This window comes from Zerene cesonia, chromosome 3, assembly GCF_012273895.1.
Source record: "Zerene cesonia ecotype Mississippi chromosome 3, Zerene_cesonia_1.1, whole genome shotgun sequence".
Classification (NCBI taxonomy): Eukaryota; Metazoa; Arthropoda; class Insecta; order Lepidoptera; family Pieridae; genus Zerene; species Zerene cesonia.
The window spans coordinates 982234-999660 of NC_052104.1; the positions used below are offsets into that span (position 1 = coordinate 982234).

At 34.1% G+C, this 17427-nt stretch overlaps 1 protein-coding gene across 1 annotated transcript in view; it reads right to left on the reverse strand.

Annotated features, from left to right (window-relative positions):
- Positions 1 to 17427, reverse strand: part of LOC119837596 — a 96198-nt gene that overhangs the window by 11253 nt on the left and 67518 nt on the right. The window contains exons 2-3 of the mRNA XM_038363251.1: positions 8991 to 9199; positions 3898 to 4033 (exon numbers count right to left, since the gene is read on the reverse strand). Coding sequence (XP_038219179.1) covers positions 3898 to 4033; positions 8991 to 9199 — 345 coding nt within the window. The remainder of the gene's footprint in view (positions 1 to 3897; positions 4034 to 8990; positions 9200 to 17427) is intronic.

The window sequence follows — 17427 nt, forward strand, 5'->3', positions numbered from 1 at the left end:
TTTACATCCAAGGGCATAAAATAGGGCATGAAAGTTTGTACCATGAAAATTATTAGGACCGCGCTGGCGAAGCTGCGGGCAACTGCTAGTATTATACAATTTTTTAAACAATTTGAACAATTTATTTAAATACAGCCTGGGTGTGTGGTTACATATATTTGGAACTCCCCTGATAAGTTAAAAAATACTTGTAGTAGGAGAGTTTCCTCTTCCCTCTTCCTAATGTGAAAATTACATGTGCAATTTATTTATTTATTTTCCTTCGATTAAATGATCAACTAGAATATATGGAAAGAATGCATATAAGAGTAAATAAATAAAATAAATAGATAAAAATAATACGAATGACGTTAAAAAATTTCTAATAAAACCGCATACCATTAAATAGTGGGTCAATTGATTGCTTCTACATAAAAGCTATATTCCATTCTCGTAGCTCTTGACAGTGGCCTAATTAATCATTTAATTTCTCGGCAGCGGTAAACAAGAAAGATAGATGATTTCAGTGCTGTCAAAATGGTACTTTCTTTTATAAAAGGAAGATGGGAAGTACAATGTACAAAAGCGTAATTTTTATTCACATTTGTTTGCAGCGTAATTTCGATAAATTACTGACTTATAAATGATACTGATAAATTACTTTTTTTATGGAAGATTACAAAAAATATAATAAACTATCTGTTCGCCCCGGTTTCCCCGTGGTACATATATAGCCTATGTCACTCAGTGAAGTTGCAGCTTTCGGATGGTGAAAGAGTTTTTAAAATCGGTCAAGTAGTTTTTGAGTTTATCCATTACAAACAAACACACAAACAAAATACGAATACTTCAGCTTTATAATATTAGTGTAGATAAATAAATATTACCGTACATATTATCGCATGTATATTACCACATATATGTTTTTCCCATCGTAATTAAACAAGCCTCTTAAGATAGCTCATTAAGTCTTGGCAGATGTCACATGTCGTTGAACTTTTCTTCGACATGTCGGTTTATTTCCGATGCTTTTGTCACTGTTGGATGAAGAACAGTTTCGAGCCGCCGAGAGGTGATGTGTTATAATATGTAGATAAAAGCTCGAATCCTCGACTTTGTTATTTCATCACAAGGTCTTAACTACTCAGCCACCACTGCCCTATTATAAGTTCAATTATAGGTTAATTCAATAACATATAGATCCCGAAAGTAAACATGGAAAGTAGGTTAATGATTCTGAGATAAGATTTTGAACCGACTTAAAACGCTATTCATTCATGAAAGCATTAATCGACTTTCCAACGGCGGGGTCACGGGCACACTGAGTGCTTAATTATTTCTAAATATATATTCACACAAAATTACATTTAAATATTTTTAATTATAAATTTCAAATCATGTTGCGAATAAACCACTTCAGTCTATTTGTATGATTGGGTTGAAGATGTACTCATAAAACTCAGTAAATAATATGCATTAGCCACTTAAATTGCCCCGTGTTAAGGAAAAGGTTTATTTCTTTTTCAAACTATTATAGCGATTTATATGTTATCGACTTGTCCTTACAAATGAGTTCCTAAATTACTCAATTCCTAAATATAAATATATATTTTGCCCTGTAGATTACATAATGGAAATTCCTCACAACTTGTGACTAAAACACATTAAAACTCATTCTACTTATGATTTTTTTTAAGGGAATAATGATGTAAAGGTAAAAAATAATCCAATTTAATTTATCCAATTTCGCTCCGACACTAAACAACACATTATTAATTCTAATATTTTTGATTTTAACTGTAACATATTTAGTATTCTTGAAGAGATTGTATCCTTTATTTTTTATGTTATAGCAGACAACTGAGCTGATGGTTCGCCTGACGGTAAACGATCACCACTGTCTATGAATATTCGCAGAGTTAGTGTCTCTGCAAATGCACTACCCGCTAGGGCGTAAGGGATAAGGATAGATGACTGGAAAGAAGGAACGGACTGGGACGGGCAAGGAAAAGGAAAGGAAACGTTTTTGATAGTCCCACAAATTAGACATTTAAGGCTACATATATATATGTTAAATGTCATATTGAAATCTTATATATCATCAGCCCATATATGTTCCCACTTTAGGGACACGGGCCTTCTATGATGGTTCAGGCCATTATCCACCACGCACGCCAAGTGCGGGTTGGCAGATGTCACATATCGTCGAAAATTTTTTTTTTTGATTCTTGGACGTGCCGGTTTCCTCACGATGTTTTCCTTCACCGTTTAAGCAGTGTTGATGTTATCCACATGTGCAGATAAATTAAAAAAATAAATTTATTTCGTGCACGCAAAAGTTCGAAAAGCTCGTACATTTAATAATTTATCAGTTTGAAAGTTAAAAAAGTTGCGTTCATCATAATTTGTTTAAGTACTCTGCGTATACACACCACTCTTCATAATGACGTTTCGAATTCGCATCCATTTCCAGCAATAATACGACCTCATTTTAGGAGGTTCTCAATTCGTGTGATTTTTTAACTCTGTTACTCGATAACTCCGTGAGCTTTCAACCGGTTGACGTGATTCTTTATGTGTTTGATAGGGATTTGTTGAGAAGCCTACTCATAATCCTACTAATATTATAAATGTGAAAGTTTGTAAGGATGTGTGTGTGTTTACTGAACCGATTGCAATTAAATTTAGTACGTAGATAGCTGGACGACTGGAATAACACATAGGCAACTTTTGTCCCGATATTCCTACGGGATACGGACTTACGAGGATAAAACCGCGGGGCCCAGCTTGTAGTCTATTCTGAACAAAATGAATCACATACGACTTAAAGCAGAAACTTCCTCTGCAATGAAACATGCATATGTGGGGACATTTTCGCATCGCATTCTTTACTTCAATCTTTAATAAGTGTATGGTAACAAAACTATGTTTATATCTATATCTACAATACAGTTAATTAGACTTAACAAGCAAATGTACCTGTTTTATTAAAATACTTAATTATTCTTATCACTAACTCATGCTCAAACTGCATTGTTTTCTTTCATTACAAAATTTTTAATCAATGTTTATGTCTACATATACCTATTCTATATCCTTTTTTACATTTTATTTAATCAATCAATCCTTTATTAATCCCTTACCTTAGATAGCTTGCATATAGTTTATTCCTCTGCTAGTTCTTATATAAAAAAGTAGATATTTATGAGAAATTTTGAAAGAATAGAAAAAATTTGATCACGAGGCAGGATTCGAACCTGCGTTTCTTGCCTAACCGTAGCAACGCCTAGCCTCTCGGCCACCCGTGATCCTGCCACAGTAATCGAATTTCTTCTACTCTTTCGGTTTCATGTGCCTAAGGGGCACCCCACGCCATCTATTGAGATGATTAAGAACCATCACAACCAATCATCATCATCATCATCAGCCCTTATATGTTCCCACTGCTGGGACACAGGCCACCTATGAGGGTTCAGGCCATAATCCACCACGCTGGCCAAGTGCGGGTTGGCAGATGTCACATGCCGTCGAACTTTTAATTCTTGGACATGCCGGTTTCCTCACGGTGTTTTCCTTCACCGTTTTAAGCAGTGGTGATGTTATCTACATGCGCAGATAAATTGAAAAATCAATTTATTTCCTGCACGCTCGCCCGGTCTCGAACCCCGACTTATCGATTTTGAAGTCCGAGGTTCTCACCACAGAGCCACCACTGCTTTTACACACATCACAACCAATACGAAACATTATTTCAATGATTACAATATTGTATCGATGGAACGCGGCCTTTGTTATGAATCCTGCCTATGAATCCTGCCTCGTGATCAAATTTTTTCTATTCTTTCAAAATTTCTCATTTATAAAGTATTTCAATGCTATAAAACTAAAAATTAAAAGTAGATATTTAATCAGACTTACCGATAACATCAATAAATTTGGTGGTGATTTGCGTGGCAAAGGACGGGGATTCAGCTGTTACTTCGCAACTGAAGTTGCCAGCGAGGCCTAAATCCATTCTGCGGAGTAACACTTGAGAACCGTTGGAGCGATTCATCTGAAATACAAAGCGTCATTCATTCATTCAGTTATGTTTTACCATTTATTGTATAGTGAGTAATTGAGCAACTACGTCTATTTTTAGAAGCAATGTGTTCATCTTTGAACAAGCATCGATGAAGCTAATCTTGCATTGGTTGGCAAGTTATTAAACCTCGATAAGTAAACGGAACCCTCATAGGAGGCCTGTGTCCCAACAGTGGGAACATATAAGGGCTGATGATGATGATGATGATGAAGATAGTTTACTTCATCATAAAAAACCTAAACGGGCGAGCGTGGATGGCATCATCACTTTTTAAAACTTTTACTCTGATATATCAATCAATCACTTTTTTATATTAAGACGTATTTCAAAAATATTCTTATCTTTTTGAACCATATTCAAAAATACGATATACCTCGTTATTTTTCTGAAGACAAAAACACAGCAATACCTGCAGATCATTATTATATACCTGAGTTATAAATGACCTAACCTAACTCCACCACCCTTGTTTGTTTAATATCCATAAGCCAAATACCATTAACAGCATCAAAAGATCAAACCAACAACATAATTGTAAAAATACAGTGTAAAACACAAATCTAAACTACTCTGGCCACACGTAATTTCAAAAATATGATCTTATTTCCTGGCACCCGCTTCAGAAATGTCAATTTTCCATCGTATTGAAGCACTTTGATCAATACAGAAATTTAATACAAACCAACGATAAGGGAAGAGGAAATAGCTGGGTGGATTTGTAATACAAACATTATTTTCTATAAATAAAAATGGAGGCCGATTGTGCGTTAGGACTTCAAAAGGTCCACAATCATAAACCAATCTGAAGGGACTGCGCAAAATATAGGGATGCGGGAAAAGGAAATACAGCTAGTTACGTTTCGATTGTATGATGATGTATATCAAAAAGTAATCTCCATACTAAATTAAAGTAAGTCCATACTAAATTAAAATTAAAAAAAAATCGCTTTACTTATAGTCGATCTCAAAGTTAGTTGAATTTTACTCTATGATTTATTAAACAAACATTTCAAATTTTTATATTGTGTTTAACTATATTGCAAGGATTGAAATATTATTATTGTCAGAACAAGACTAAATAGGACGTATTTGGTAGCGGAAGGCACCAGCTTTCAAATAAAAATAGAATTATCAAAATCGCTTCCCTCAACAAAAAGTTATGAGGTAACAAACACACTAAAAACTCGCATTGATAACCGCCTCGTTTTTTGGAGTCTCTTAGAAACTAAGTAAACTTTCGTAGAATATGCAGCAATGAATATCTATTACGATGACGGATTTTAGCGCTATCATTACAATAGCTAGGTGTTCAACCGTCAGTGCCCTAACCTAGATATTTATTTCATTAATCTCTAGTAGTTTTCATACTCCATTAGTTAAATCACCTAAGAGGGATGTATTCCGGAGTAATCCGAACGATGAAAATGTGAAATAGTAGGGCTAATAACTAAAATAGACAGTATGTGATATTAAATATTATGACAAAACAAATCGAAATAAAAATATGTGACCAAATAATAGTGTAATAGCCAGTTTTAGAGGCGTTTTTCCCAGTTAGAACCAGTTGTAACAAAGATATTGGATTACAAACTAGTTCTTTAAACGGGTTTTAGCTGTAATAGATAGAACTGAAAAACATAAAAAACATACCCAAATTGTAAACAAATGAACAAAAAAAAAAATATACATATAGGCAAACATAGAACCTGTTTTTCGTTTTTTGAAAAAATAAAAAGAGATAACGATCGAATAAACTAGACCTGTGCTATAGGCGAAGGCGCTTTCCATTGCACATGATTTAGTGCCAGCATTATAATGTTAATGCATAACTGTATAAAAAAAATTAAAACAATTAGAAATTAAAGACTTTTAACGGATTTTAAACGCGATTTATTCATTGTTTTATTTATCCCGACGTTTCCAACACTTTACAGCGAGCGTAGTCACTAAGATTTCTAAATATATAATACAAGCGTAAAATCAAACACAAGAAAATGCTATAATGAAAACAACTTAATGTCAAAACTTCTGCATCTATACAACAAGGAATTACGGAAATTCACATACCAACACATTTTTATTTTCATTTTTACCTATATATAAATGAGACAACAGCGATTACAAAAACAATACCAAATTTTGTGGCCAGCTAACAAAAAATCAAAAAATTTCGCGCGCTGAACAGAACTGGATTATCGCAATTAATCGACCCTTAACACTATCAACTTTGTTGGTACGTTTAGTGTAGGTTTAAAGCGAAATAAAACTGGCAAAGCGTGATCTCTGTGTCTGACATTTATGTCGGGACCCGAGCGCTGAAATGGAGCTAGAGTTTTGCCTCGAGCGACGATATTATCTTCAGACATTGTAAACGATCAACTACATTTTATGTGTTATCTGTTAAGATAAATAACCTAGTGTTTGTTCGGGTGTAATGGGTTTTGTTTTTAACAGATATTTCACACTTTATAAGTGGGAGTTATGTGTTTGTCTGATAGCAATCATCCAAAGGGTTGGGTCTTTTTTAACGAATAATAAAAAATAGATGGCTTTTAATAAATACTTTGGGAATGTTTGAGAATTCATTTTTTGGATGCTTAAGCAGGCGTTATTTATGAAAATTATCAGGTTTTATGGAAAATATTTTAAAAAATGTATTAACTTAATACAAACGAAAAAAAAATATATATGAGGCTAAATGGACGCGGGTTTGAATATATCGGTAATCTCGGTTGATTTTCTATGTTTTTTCTAACTCTTTCACGTCATATTTTTTAAAGTAGCAACATAGTCTATTTATAATAGATTTTCATAAATTCAAAATTACGGTTTTATCTTAACAAAAGCTGTTTGTGAAAAAGCAGTAATTTCCATTATTCTCCTCATCAATCATTTCTTTATCTCACAGCTTTAGAGCTAGCAATCCATTTGCAGAGACGTAAGGTCTGCCAACCACCTTATGCTTCTGTAAATATTCTTGGACGACGGCAGCGCTTACCACCAGGCGATTCTCTAGCTCTATTTGCCACTGCCACATAAAAAAGAAGACAGAAAAGTGTACAGGGAAAACCGCAAGTTTGTACATTTATTCTTTCAACTATACGGACGAAACTGCGGGCGGAAAACTAGCTAAATAATATTGAACATTAAATATAACATACATACTATATAACATGTATAATTACGACGAGATTTGTGTGGTTTTGACAAGCACCGTCAGCCTTGCGTTTGACATGACGTCTATCAAATCAAATGAAGTGGTCAAACAGAAATTACATTGATTAAGTTACATTGTAAATTAAACGTAGGAAAGCAACATTCATTCATTAAATGTATAATTTAATGCATACTTCACTGACACTGTTTCCATACTAATATAAAATATAGTGGTGGCTCAGTTGTGAGGACCTAGGAGTTAAAACGTTAAGTGGGGGGTTTGAGAACAGGCGAGTACACAAGAAATAAATTGATTTTTCACATTTATCACCACTGTTTGAAACGGTGAAGAAAAACATCGCGAGGAGACCGACGTGTCCAAGAATCAAAAGTTCAACGGCATGACACATCTGCCAACCTGAATTTGGTGTGCGTGGTTGATGGCGTGAATCTTCATAGGAGGCCTTTGTCCCAGCAGTGGGAACATAATATAGGGGATAATAATGGTGATAGGAAATCTGTAAAAAAAAATATGGACATAAATTGTCTAGCGTGGCGGCCTAAACCTTTATACAGCCTGTGTCTCTGTGCTGGGAACAATAATGCAAAGATCGATTCCTTAATTCAATGATGATTTTCAACAAAACAGTCACCAATATCCCTGCAGGGGAGGTATCACTCCAAATTCTGCAATGAAGATCAAAAAACATAAATTTCCTGTCAAAAACAAAATTAATCACGTCAATTGGTTGAAAAATCGCGGAGTAATTTAGCATTACGGCCAAAAAACAATCAAGTGAAATTCCGAAAGCTATTGTATTTAAAAATATGTATTTATCGCCAAACAATATACATAGAAATGCGAATAATAGGTGAAACCTCTGCTGTGCTTAAGCCTTAGCGGTAATACAGGAGTGCCCAAATCCTACAGAATAAGGTAAGGATTTTGTTACTATAAACTTTGCAGCCAGTAACTTTACAGTAAGTACACCTTGTGAGGTTATTTACATTTCAACAGGGGATCCAGACGTCTCATAATTTTAATTAGCAACTAACTGCCTTTTCCCTATTCGTTCGCTTCCATTTTAATTTTTTTGCCGTGTCGAATTCCAAAATCACGGTGAGGGCCTTTCAGGAAATTTAAAACGGGAATTTAATAGACGTAGAAAATGATTTTTGATAAAAAGGATCGAGCTGAGCGCACGCTTTAAGAGGCAAAATTAATTAATAGAAGAATTTTAACTAATTTTCATTCATGCTGTTTTGAATTTTTTTATGCGGTAGGCATTTGTTTGTGAATTAGTATTTCTATTATATATGCAGTGTCAATGACCTGTCATCAAAGCCCGTATTATTTATGCTTATTAGTTGTGTATAAATTTTTTATTATAAAACTAGCTGTCCGACCCGGCTTCACCGGTAGTATATAATATATAGTCTATAGCACTCAGAGATCAAGTACATTTCCAACGTTGAAGTAAGTTTTGAAATCTATCAAGTAGTTCTTGCGATTAGTACGTTCAATTAAACAAAAATGATTATTAGAATTATATACAAGGTATTGACCACATTTTAATCTATTGGTGCTCGTAACATGCCCTAAATTTATATAGGTGTTTTCTATTAATCAAATGTGTTCATTTTTATAAAGATTTGCAGAAGCGTTATTTATCACTATGTTATTTATGACTCATAAACACATCAGGAAGCATTAATTATCTTCTCTTCACACACAATTAAAATACACATCAAAACAATATAATCAACTTACATCCACGTAAATCCCTGGTAAGCCAAACACCCTTGTAGAGGGAGTCTCCATCGGAGTGAATCTATAGAACTCATGGTTGCCTCTGTACCACTTGACAGAGTACAGTGGCGCCCCCTGCATGTCCCTGGAGCAAATGAGAGCGGCCGTGCCCCCTCGCACCACGGTGGACGGTTCCACCAGTAGTCTGACGTCACGAAGGCTCGTAACACCTGAAATAAGCTTGAACTTTAATTTTTCTGAGGTTTTCTTTAAACAGTTTGTGAAAATAAGTAAGACAATTGACAGATAAATAGATTTTGCTTCTGACATACACTCACTCAAAATCATAGGGTTGACGATTCCAGTTTTAGTCTTTATGTTTTTTATGTTAGTTCTAAAATAATAATATAATCAGTAGGGGAGGGAATGCATTTCTTAACACAGGTTATTCCTAGCAAGAGGGCCTCTTAACAAAATTGCATATAAAATATTAAGGTGAAATATATATATAAATATAATAAGGATTTGTTTAACTTTTAAAGTGATTTTGTTTAAGCTTTCTAACAGGAATGATTTGAAATGTAACTATATCCGCCAATCTATATTGGTATATTAATAAGATAATATATTAATAAGTACGATGTTCTGCTATCAGAACATCGTACTGATTAATATATGGTCATCATTTTCTTCAACAGCTATATAAGAGTCACGGATGAAGGAGGCAACATTACTTAGCAAACGGGCCTGAGTCTGCTTCGTGTACGTGGACGTGTCTCGACCGAGGAATACGCGTGTGCCGCCGCACGCTAACCATCGGTTGGTTGGTTGGTTTATTTTCTTTTACTCAAAGATACCACATTTGTTTTCTGCGCACAGACGGACGCGCGTATTCTGTTCGTGCCTCGCTAAAGCTGCAAGAGGTTCGTGTGGTGTCATGACGTCTTTAATCTGAACTTAACGAACGAACAAATGGCTTGGCTTGCCGCGCAGCTTCGCGCTGTTATCGTGGCAGCCGCATTCATTCAGGTACCGTTACCTCGCGCGGCAATTGCCTCGAAAAACTGTTCGCTCTGTGTAGACCCGCCTGATAATGAACTCTTTTAATTTGAGTTTCCAACAAATTACTTAATCAAATAATTAATTCATCCGGCAATTCAACGTTTTCCGCAATTAAGCTGTCTAAAATGTGTAACTTAATGGATATAAAATTGTCATTAATCAGTTACTTTTACATTTTATAATGCTCAATGTCAAAATGAAAATTATCTTTGGCCTGCCCTTAAGCATTCATTAATGACCAATTCACAAACTTCGCCATTAACTTAATAAATACAGCTATTTTATTGTCCCTCCATTAAGCCTTTGACTTTGACGTCAGACAGTTAATTTAATTCAAATTTTGCTTATTATATATTTAAATCAATAAAATGTATCGTGAAAAGGTTTTTGGTAATATAGTACATTAAACGGAATCAATCAATCGTTTATCGAAGCATCCAGATTAGATTTGAATTTTTATTCTTTTTTGTTTTTAATACATAATGATAGATTATTATAATTCAAAATTTAAAACACACTCACTTCACTTATGAAAGTGGTTGAATAAAACTACAGTATTTTCTTGTATTTGATTTTACGCTTCCTCTATCTACATATCCTATGATCTGATGACATAAATGTCTTTGTACCAAATTGAATCCAAATCTGTTCAGTGGTTTCAGCGTAAGAAAGACTGGCAGACAGAATTACAATGGCATTTATAATATAAGTAAGGATACTTATTGAATACTTTATGGTTCTCTCACTAACTTAATGTTAACGTATAGGGGATCTCAAAGTGGATCCCTTATCTTGTCCTAGAATATTTATAGAAGGGTTAAACCTTCATTATCATCATCATAAACTGAGTCAAGTCCTCTAAGACATGTCAGTGTTATCACAAGATTTTTGGAGTATTAAAGAAACAGTGAACAGGACTAGCGAACCGCCCCGGCTTCGCACACCTGCAAATTTACATGCATTTAAATCATTAATATCAGTTGAGACATTTTAAAGATATAAGCTTACACTGAGACAGACAATGGGAAGGACTGATTAAAACTAGTCGTATAACATTTAAATGCTTTTAAATACTTGAAAAACTCTAACGAATAGAAAAAAAACTGTAACAAGCTGGGATTGAACCCGTGTCCTTCACTATTCCGTAGCAAATCAATATAATACTAAATTTGATCATATTGATTTAAAACAGCATCAAATATTAAAACAATTTCCATAAATGTTAAAAGCTCCGACGTCGGAAAATTGTATTTTTAAAGTCAGTACTGACATGACATTTTCAAGTGCCTTTGTTAAAATAAATTTAGAAAACGTTAGGTACGCTCTACGTATAATAATATACGCCACTGTCCTTTGTCTTTGTTTATTTTTGTCCTGACGTTATAAAAAAAAACGGAATTGCACTGTCAAAGGAATTCGTTTATTTTTTGAATAAAAAACTAACGACACTTGTGTTTTGGCATCACTACCTTACTTTTAACAGCGTTTTGGAAAGACTTTAATTTAAACTATTGCAGCGACATTTTTAGTTTCAAAAATAACGCAAATATCGGTCGGCAGGACACAGAAGGCTGGAAGGAAGGAAGGAGTTGTTATAATTATATAATTTAGTATTTTTAATATAACTTGCCACGGCCAACGTAAGATAGTATAGTTAATCCATTGAATCACAACGGCATTCGGCTGGTGGAAGACTTTAAAAACTAATCAGATCATTCGTGTAAAAGATTTTAAGCCAGGGCGTTGTCTTAGTGTGGAGTGTTTGATAAAGTGCTACTAGTCCAAGAAACTGGGTAGGGTAAATGCGAATTTGAGATTAAAACTTGAATTTTTGATATAATTTACTTTGAGGAATCTAAAAACGAACTGTGCAAGTTTTTTTTAAATTTACCCCCGAGAAGGGGTGAAAAAAAATTAAAAAAGTTGTTTTTTTGAAATTTTGGCGAAACCGTAAGTGTTAGAAAAAAAGTTTTAGATAAAACTTGTAGAGCGTAAAATTTTACACAAAAATGTTTCTATGACTTTTTTTCCTAAAATTGAAATTAACTGGGATAGGGCAGTTAGAAGCTAAGGGATGATAACTGCAACTTTAAAAAAATCATAACTTATTGAAAAATTGATAAACTGACCGACCTACATATTAATTCCAGAATCAGTCACGTTTATCACATCGCCTTAGCAAGAATAATGCTCTATAATTCAGATTCAGGATAGAATCTCCGACAAATCCTTTATAGAAAGGACGTAGACCTATCTGTAACGAGCTTAGTGCCTCAGGGGCGATCTTTATTCCAAACTCAGGTTTGTTAAAGTGGATATGTACTAAATAAGATTAGGGAAGCGAATTCAGCGCGGTATCGGTCCTGATATTTTATGTGCATTTAAATAACTGTTCTATTTTTAAATCGACGAGCATTCCATACAACAAATGGAAAATAGTTTTTTTTTTATTCGTTAAAAGGCCAGCACTTCTCCACGATCTCGCCGGACGGTCAGCTGAGACGTAGCCTAAGATGCAGGCTTCCATAGAAATGCATTTTTAGGTTCCGTACCCGAAGGGTAAAACGGGATACTATTACCACAGATAACATAATACTATACTACTGTTTACTCTATGTACTGTCTGTCTGAATGTCTGACCGAGATCGTTAGATGGTAGAAATATCCAGAGATAATGTATTTCTGTTGTTGCTACCACAATAAATAATAAATGGTCTAGGTTAAGCAACGGTTGGTACGGTAATAAAAGAGAAATCAGTCTTTTTTGCAGTTTATCTTTAACCATTTGCTACGAATCCTAGTCGCAATAGAACAATATTTAAAGTTTCGTAGACGTGTACATATATATTGATAGCATCGAATTAATATAAATGTAACGGTAAAGCTATTGTTTTGTTAAACATTGAATAGATATCATTCAAATTGCTATATCTAAAGCTTCATTGTATTCTACAGAAGGAAGCAATCATGGTCGTAATTATAAAACTTATTTGCTATATCTCAGGTATATTTATTTATTTTCAAATGATGTATGGAATATATTACAATAATACATGCAATTGTAACTATACACAATTAAACTTACAATAATATAAAGAATAAAATTTCGTTTAAAATCCTTTCAAAAGTTTATAATTTCTATTTTTATTTGTATATTTTTCGCACATATTAATCAAACGCACAGAATTGCAATGGACATTGTTATTTTGTGTGGATGATGCTTGTAATATATCCTCTCTTTATAGCGCTTTATTTAAACACAATTATACACATCGACCTTATAAGATCGCAAAGAGTGACTTGATCCCGCCCATTATTTGCTTTTTTCTCCTTCCTTTGACCCCTTTATCATGTTCCTTACACCCGTAACACTAAGTTATTTCCACCAGGCAAATATCTGCTCGTTTGCCTACAATAACATAAAAAACGAATATCGACATGTAATTTTTCCCTATTTCCATGTCTCTGTTCTCAGAATTAATAATCACATGTGGAGCGTTACAAAGACACTGTCTCAAGGCCAGCAAGAATACATTTATATATGAAACTTCACATTGAAATTCAATCAAGATAGACCGATGGATGTATTTGAGTGGGTCGTTTATATTCAGAAAATATGGACGCGTCTTTCCAATACCATTTAAATAGTGGGCCTTGAGATTCATCTGGAGCTATTTCATACCAGATAAATTGTGCCTTTTACTACTGGATTCAATTTATTAGCGAGTGTTTCTTTGAACGATTTAAAATATGTTTAAGCATAGACTTTTGTATAGAATAGTGATATAGTGCAAAACATATATTAGAATTTAATTAAAGAGACTACTTATGCATTTGTTATATTTATTATAGTAACAACTATATCAATAATTGTTTATTAATTTGTTATATAAATTATAATGTTAAATTGTTATCAAACATGCCTTAATAGTGCTAATTTGCGCCTCTTTATTGTTTTGCAATTCAACTGGTATTATTTATAAATTTTATTGTACAAATAAACAATATGGTGATAAATACGTATCAAACATTTTCATTTAAAAAAGATGAATTCTATGAAAGCGCTTCTATAACTTGTTTTGAATATAATAACGTATTAAAATAAAAAGAGAAAAACTGACTAACTATAAATTATAGTGTCTAGCTGTAGCTTAATTTCATAGAATCCTTCCATTTTCTAGGATAAAAGTGTACATAGTCTAAGAAGAACGTACAACCGAATCCTTTATATACCACATTTTATAAACATAAACGGAATAATCGAGTTTCTCTTACCCTTACAGCCTTCATTAATTTGTTAACATAAACAATTTTATACCACAGTAAAAATGGTTCAAGGGACATCAAAATATCACAATTTATTCAATTTAAAGCGCATTCATTATTCTGTTCATTACGAGAGAGATGTGATGCTCAAAATGCGCCATTAACATTTTTTACCGGCTATGAATCCTTAGAATCGCAGTTAAAACGACTTAGATTACAGCTTATAGCCTTTGTGACCAATTCCGTGGTAATAGACGTAAAAGTAATCGTTGTTACGCCTAAGAATAACAAACGAATTATGGGTTTGAATTAATTTGAGTTCTGTAATTAACCACTGTACATTTAAATATGAAAGAAAACAGAAGTTTTTAATTATTCTTTTCAACTTTATAGTAGTACTAGCTTAATAACGTAATAAAAATCTTTTAATAGTAATAATTCTTCAAAAAAAAAAACAATCTTTCCGCCATTCAAGGAAATAGGCAGTGAAATGCTTCATCGGAGTATAAGGTGGCCTGTATCACTTTCCTGCTCCCTATCTCCATATCTACTTACACTTATCGTCAGAAACAAGCAACAGATTATTAAATCAGAAATACATTTCATTCCTATGGGAAAGAAAAAATTGTGTAACGTTTTGTACATATAAGGCTGATCTTGAACGTAAGAAGTTTAAACTTTAAGCTATATAGAATGAATATTAGATAACTGTATCTGTACTGTTGTTAATAGACTGCTATTAGCAAACGAACTGTCGCATTTATTAAAGCACTAACATATCCAATACCACACGGATAACATTCCTCAGCGTTCGCAGAAGCTTCAAACCACAGAACTTTAATTCAAAAACAATCCCTTCCCACTGAGACAAGGGCGAAATCGTGTAACGTAAATCGGAACACCTTCGTTTTAACGCGTTATTGAATCTGAGCGAGAACATATCGATATTATCAGGAACACACGAAGAAAATTCCATTTTCTGCTACATTAGCCGGGTCTAGGGAGTGGTTAGCGCGATTGGGAGGAATGCTTGCTATCGGAGTATAGTAAATTATGAACTGTTACTGGTATATCAAGGCCACTGTCAATGGAATGATTTATATAAAACGGACCCTAAATAAATGATTTAATGTTGTATTTGGTTCATCTTACCGAAAGAATGGGTTGGCTGATAAGTATACTTTATAAAGTATTTTAACCATTATTATTATCATCATCATCATCAGCCCATACATGTTCCCACTGCTGGGACACAGGCCTCCTATGAGGGTTCAGGCCATAATCCACCACGCTGGCCAAGTGCGGGTTGGCAGATTTCACATGTCGTCGAACTTTTGATTCTTTGGCATGCCGGTTTCCTCACAATTTTTTCCTTCACCGTTTTAAGCAGTGGTGATGTTGTCCACATGTGCAGATAAATTGAAAAATCAATTTATTTCCTGCACGCTCGCCCCGGTATCGAACCCCGACTTATCGATTTTGAAGTCCGAGGTTCTCACCACTGAGCCACCACTGCTATATTTTTATATTAGGTTGAAATTATAAAATGCATAGTAATCATAGCCACGGATATTTTACATATGATTATTAAAATAAGGTTGAATTTGAATCAATCCTGCTATGTAATTTGATCTTAAAATGAGATCGGTCGATAAAGAATCATTACAGTTTCAAGCAAAATTGTAATTTGTCGAAACAATATTGTAATCCGTAAAATATTGCTTAATATTAGCGCATTATTTTTCGTAAGATAATCTACCGATGTGAAACCGTTGAATTGTGAAATGGGCATTCAATATTGTGGTTTTTTATGATATTCGGGCAGGATTCGGCACCCGTGGTACTCACAGAAGATTAACGTGAAAAGAGCGGAGAAGCCAAAAGCCGGAATACTTTTCTTTACCTTTCTCAGTATGCTTTACTTGCGAGGACTTTACCTGTGTACGCATTTTATGCATTACTCCTTAGAAGCGGGCAACGCAAATGAAGCGGCCCTACCTCTCCAAATGTTCATGGGCGGTGGTGTTCGCTTATGAACCACCAGCTCAGTTACCCGCTTTCACATAAAATAGATTAGGTTAGGTTCCTTTTAATTAAAAAATACGCAGAAACTATGGATTCGCATCCCGCACTAGACGGACGTTTGGGAAAAATAAATTCTCCGCATAATAAAATATCATAGTCTGATGAAAAATAATGCATTGATTTGCAAGCTGGAGTTATCATCACAATATTTCGACAGTTTGCATCTGCTCGAGCTAGATTCTAATTTATCCATAATCGTGCGAGTTAAATAATAATACAACGGTTTTTACAATTTTACCGCGACATTTGTCATTTATAGGTAGGAGAAAAAAATTTATACTATATTATATAGCATTCTAATTTGTGCACAGAAGGTAATTTATTTAATTAAAACATCAATTACGTTTAACCATCTCATTATATTCACATAATATGAATTCTAGAACACTCGAAACCTTTACAAAACAAAGTTAGCAGTGAAATGGACAATTTTTTATGAACATTGCCGTTGCTTTTAAATGGTAGCCATCCATTTGGCTTGCTACAGTTTGGCAAATACGACGGCTCAAAGGTGCTTTTAAAAGCCTACTTCAATACCTTTCATTTTATAAGCATCGTGTTTTTTTTTTAATTTATTCGAAACCGAGCTAATTTCAAACGGAGACAATATTTTTATTGCATGATCCGCAATGGAGATTCGAGTTTATGAATACCTGCATTTGTAACTGAAAATCCTCGCCATGTTCGAAATAAACAAGCTCGACTCGACAGTTTGTAAAAAAACGGTCGGAAAGTTTGGCGTTCAGAGGATTTTTTGCCAAACGCGAGTGCGGCCGAAGTTTTGTTGGCGCACTAAATCTAAATGCATAGACATTGGTGCACTGTCAACATCGTAAATACGCTGATGTCAATTTGATGCTGTTCCTGATTTACTGCTGTGGCAATAATGGGGATTAACGAGCTAGTGCTATTCGACGGAATGATAGTTCTATGAAAACAGTTAAATGTACTAAGTGCTATGATATGTAGCCGACCTGCCCAAAAACAAGGGGATTTTGAGTTTGAACGTATTTTTTTTTGATTTGATACTATATACAATACAATA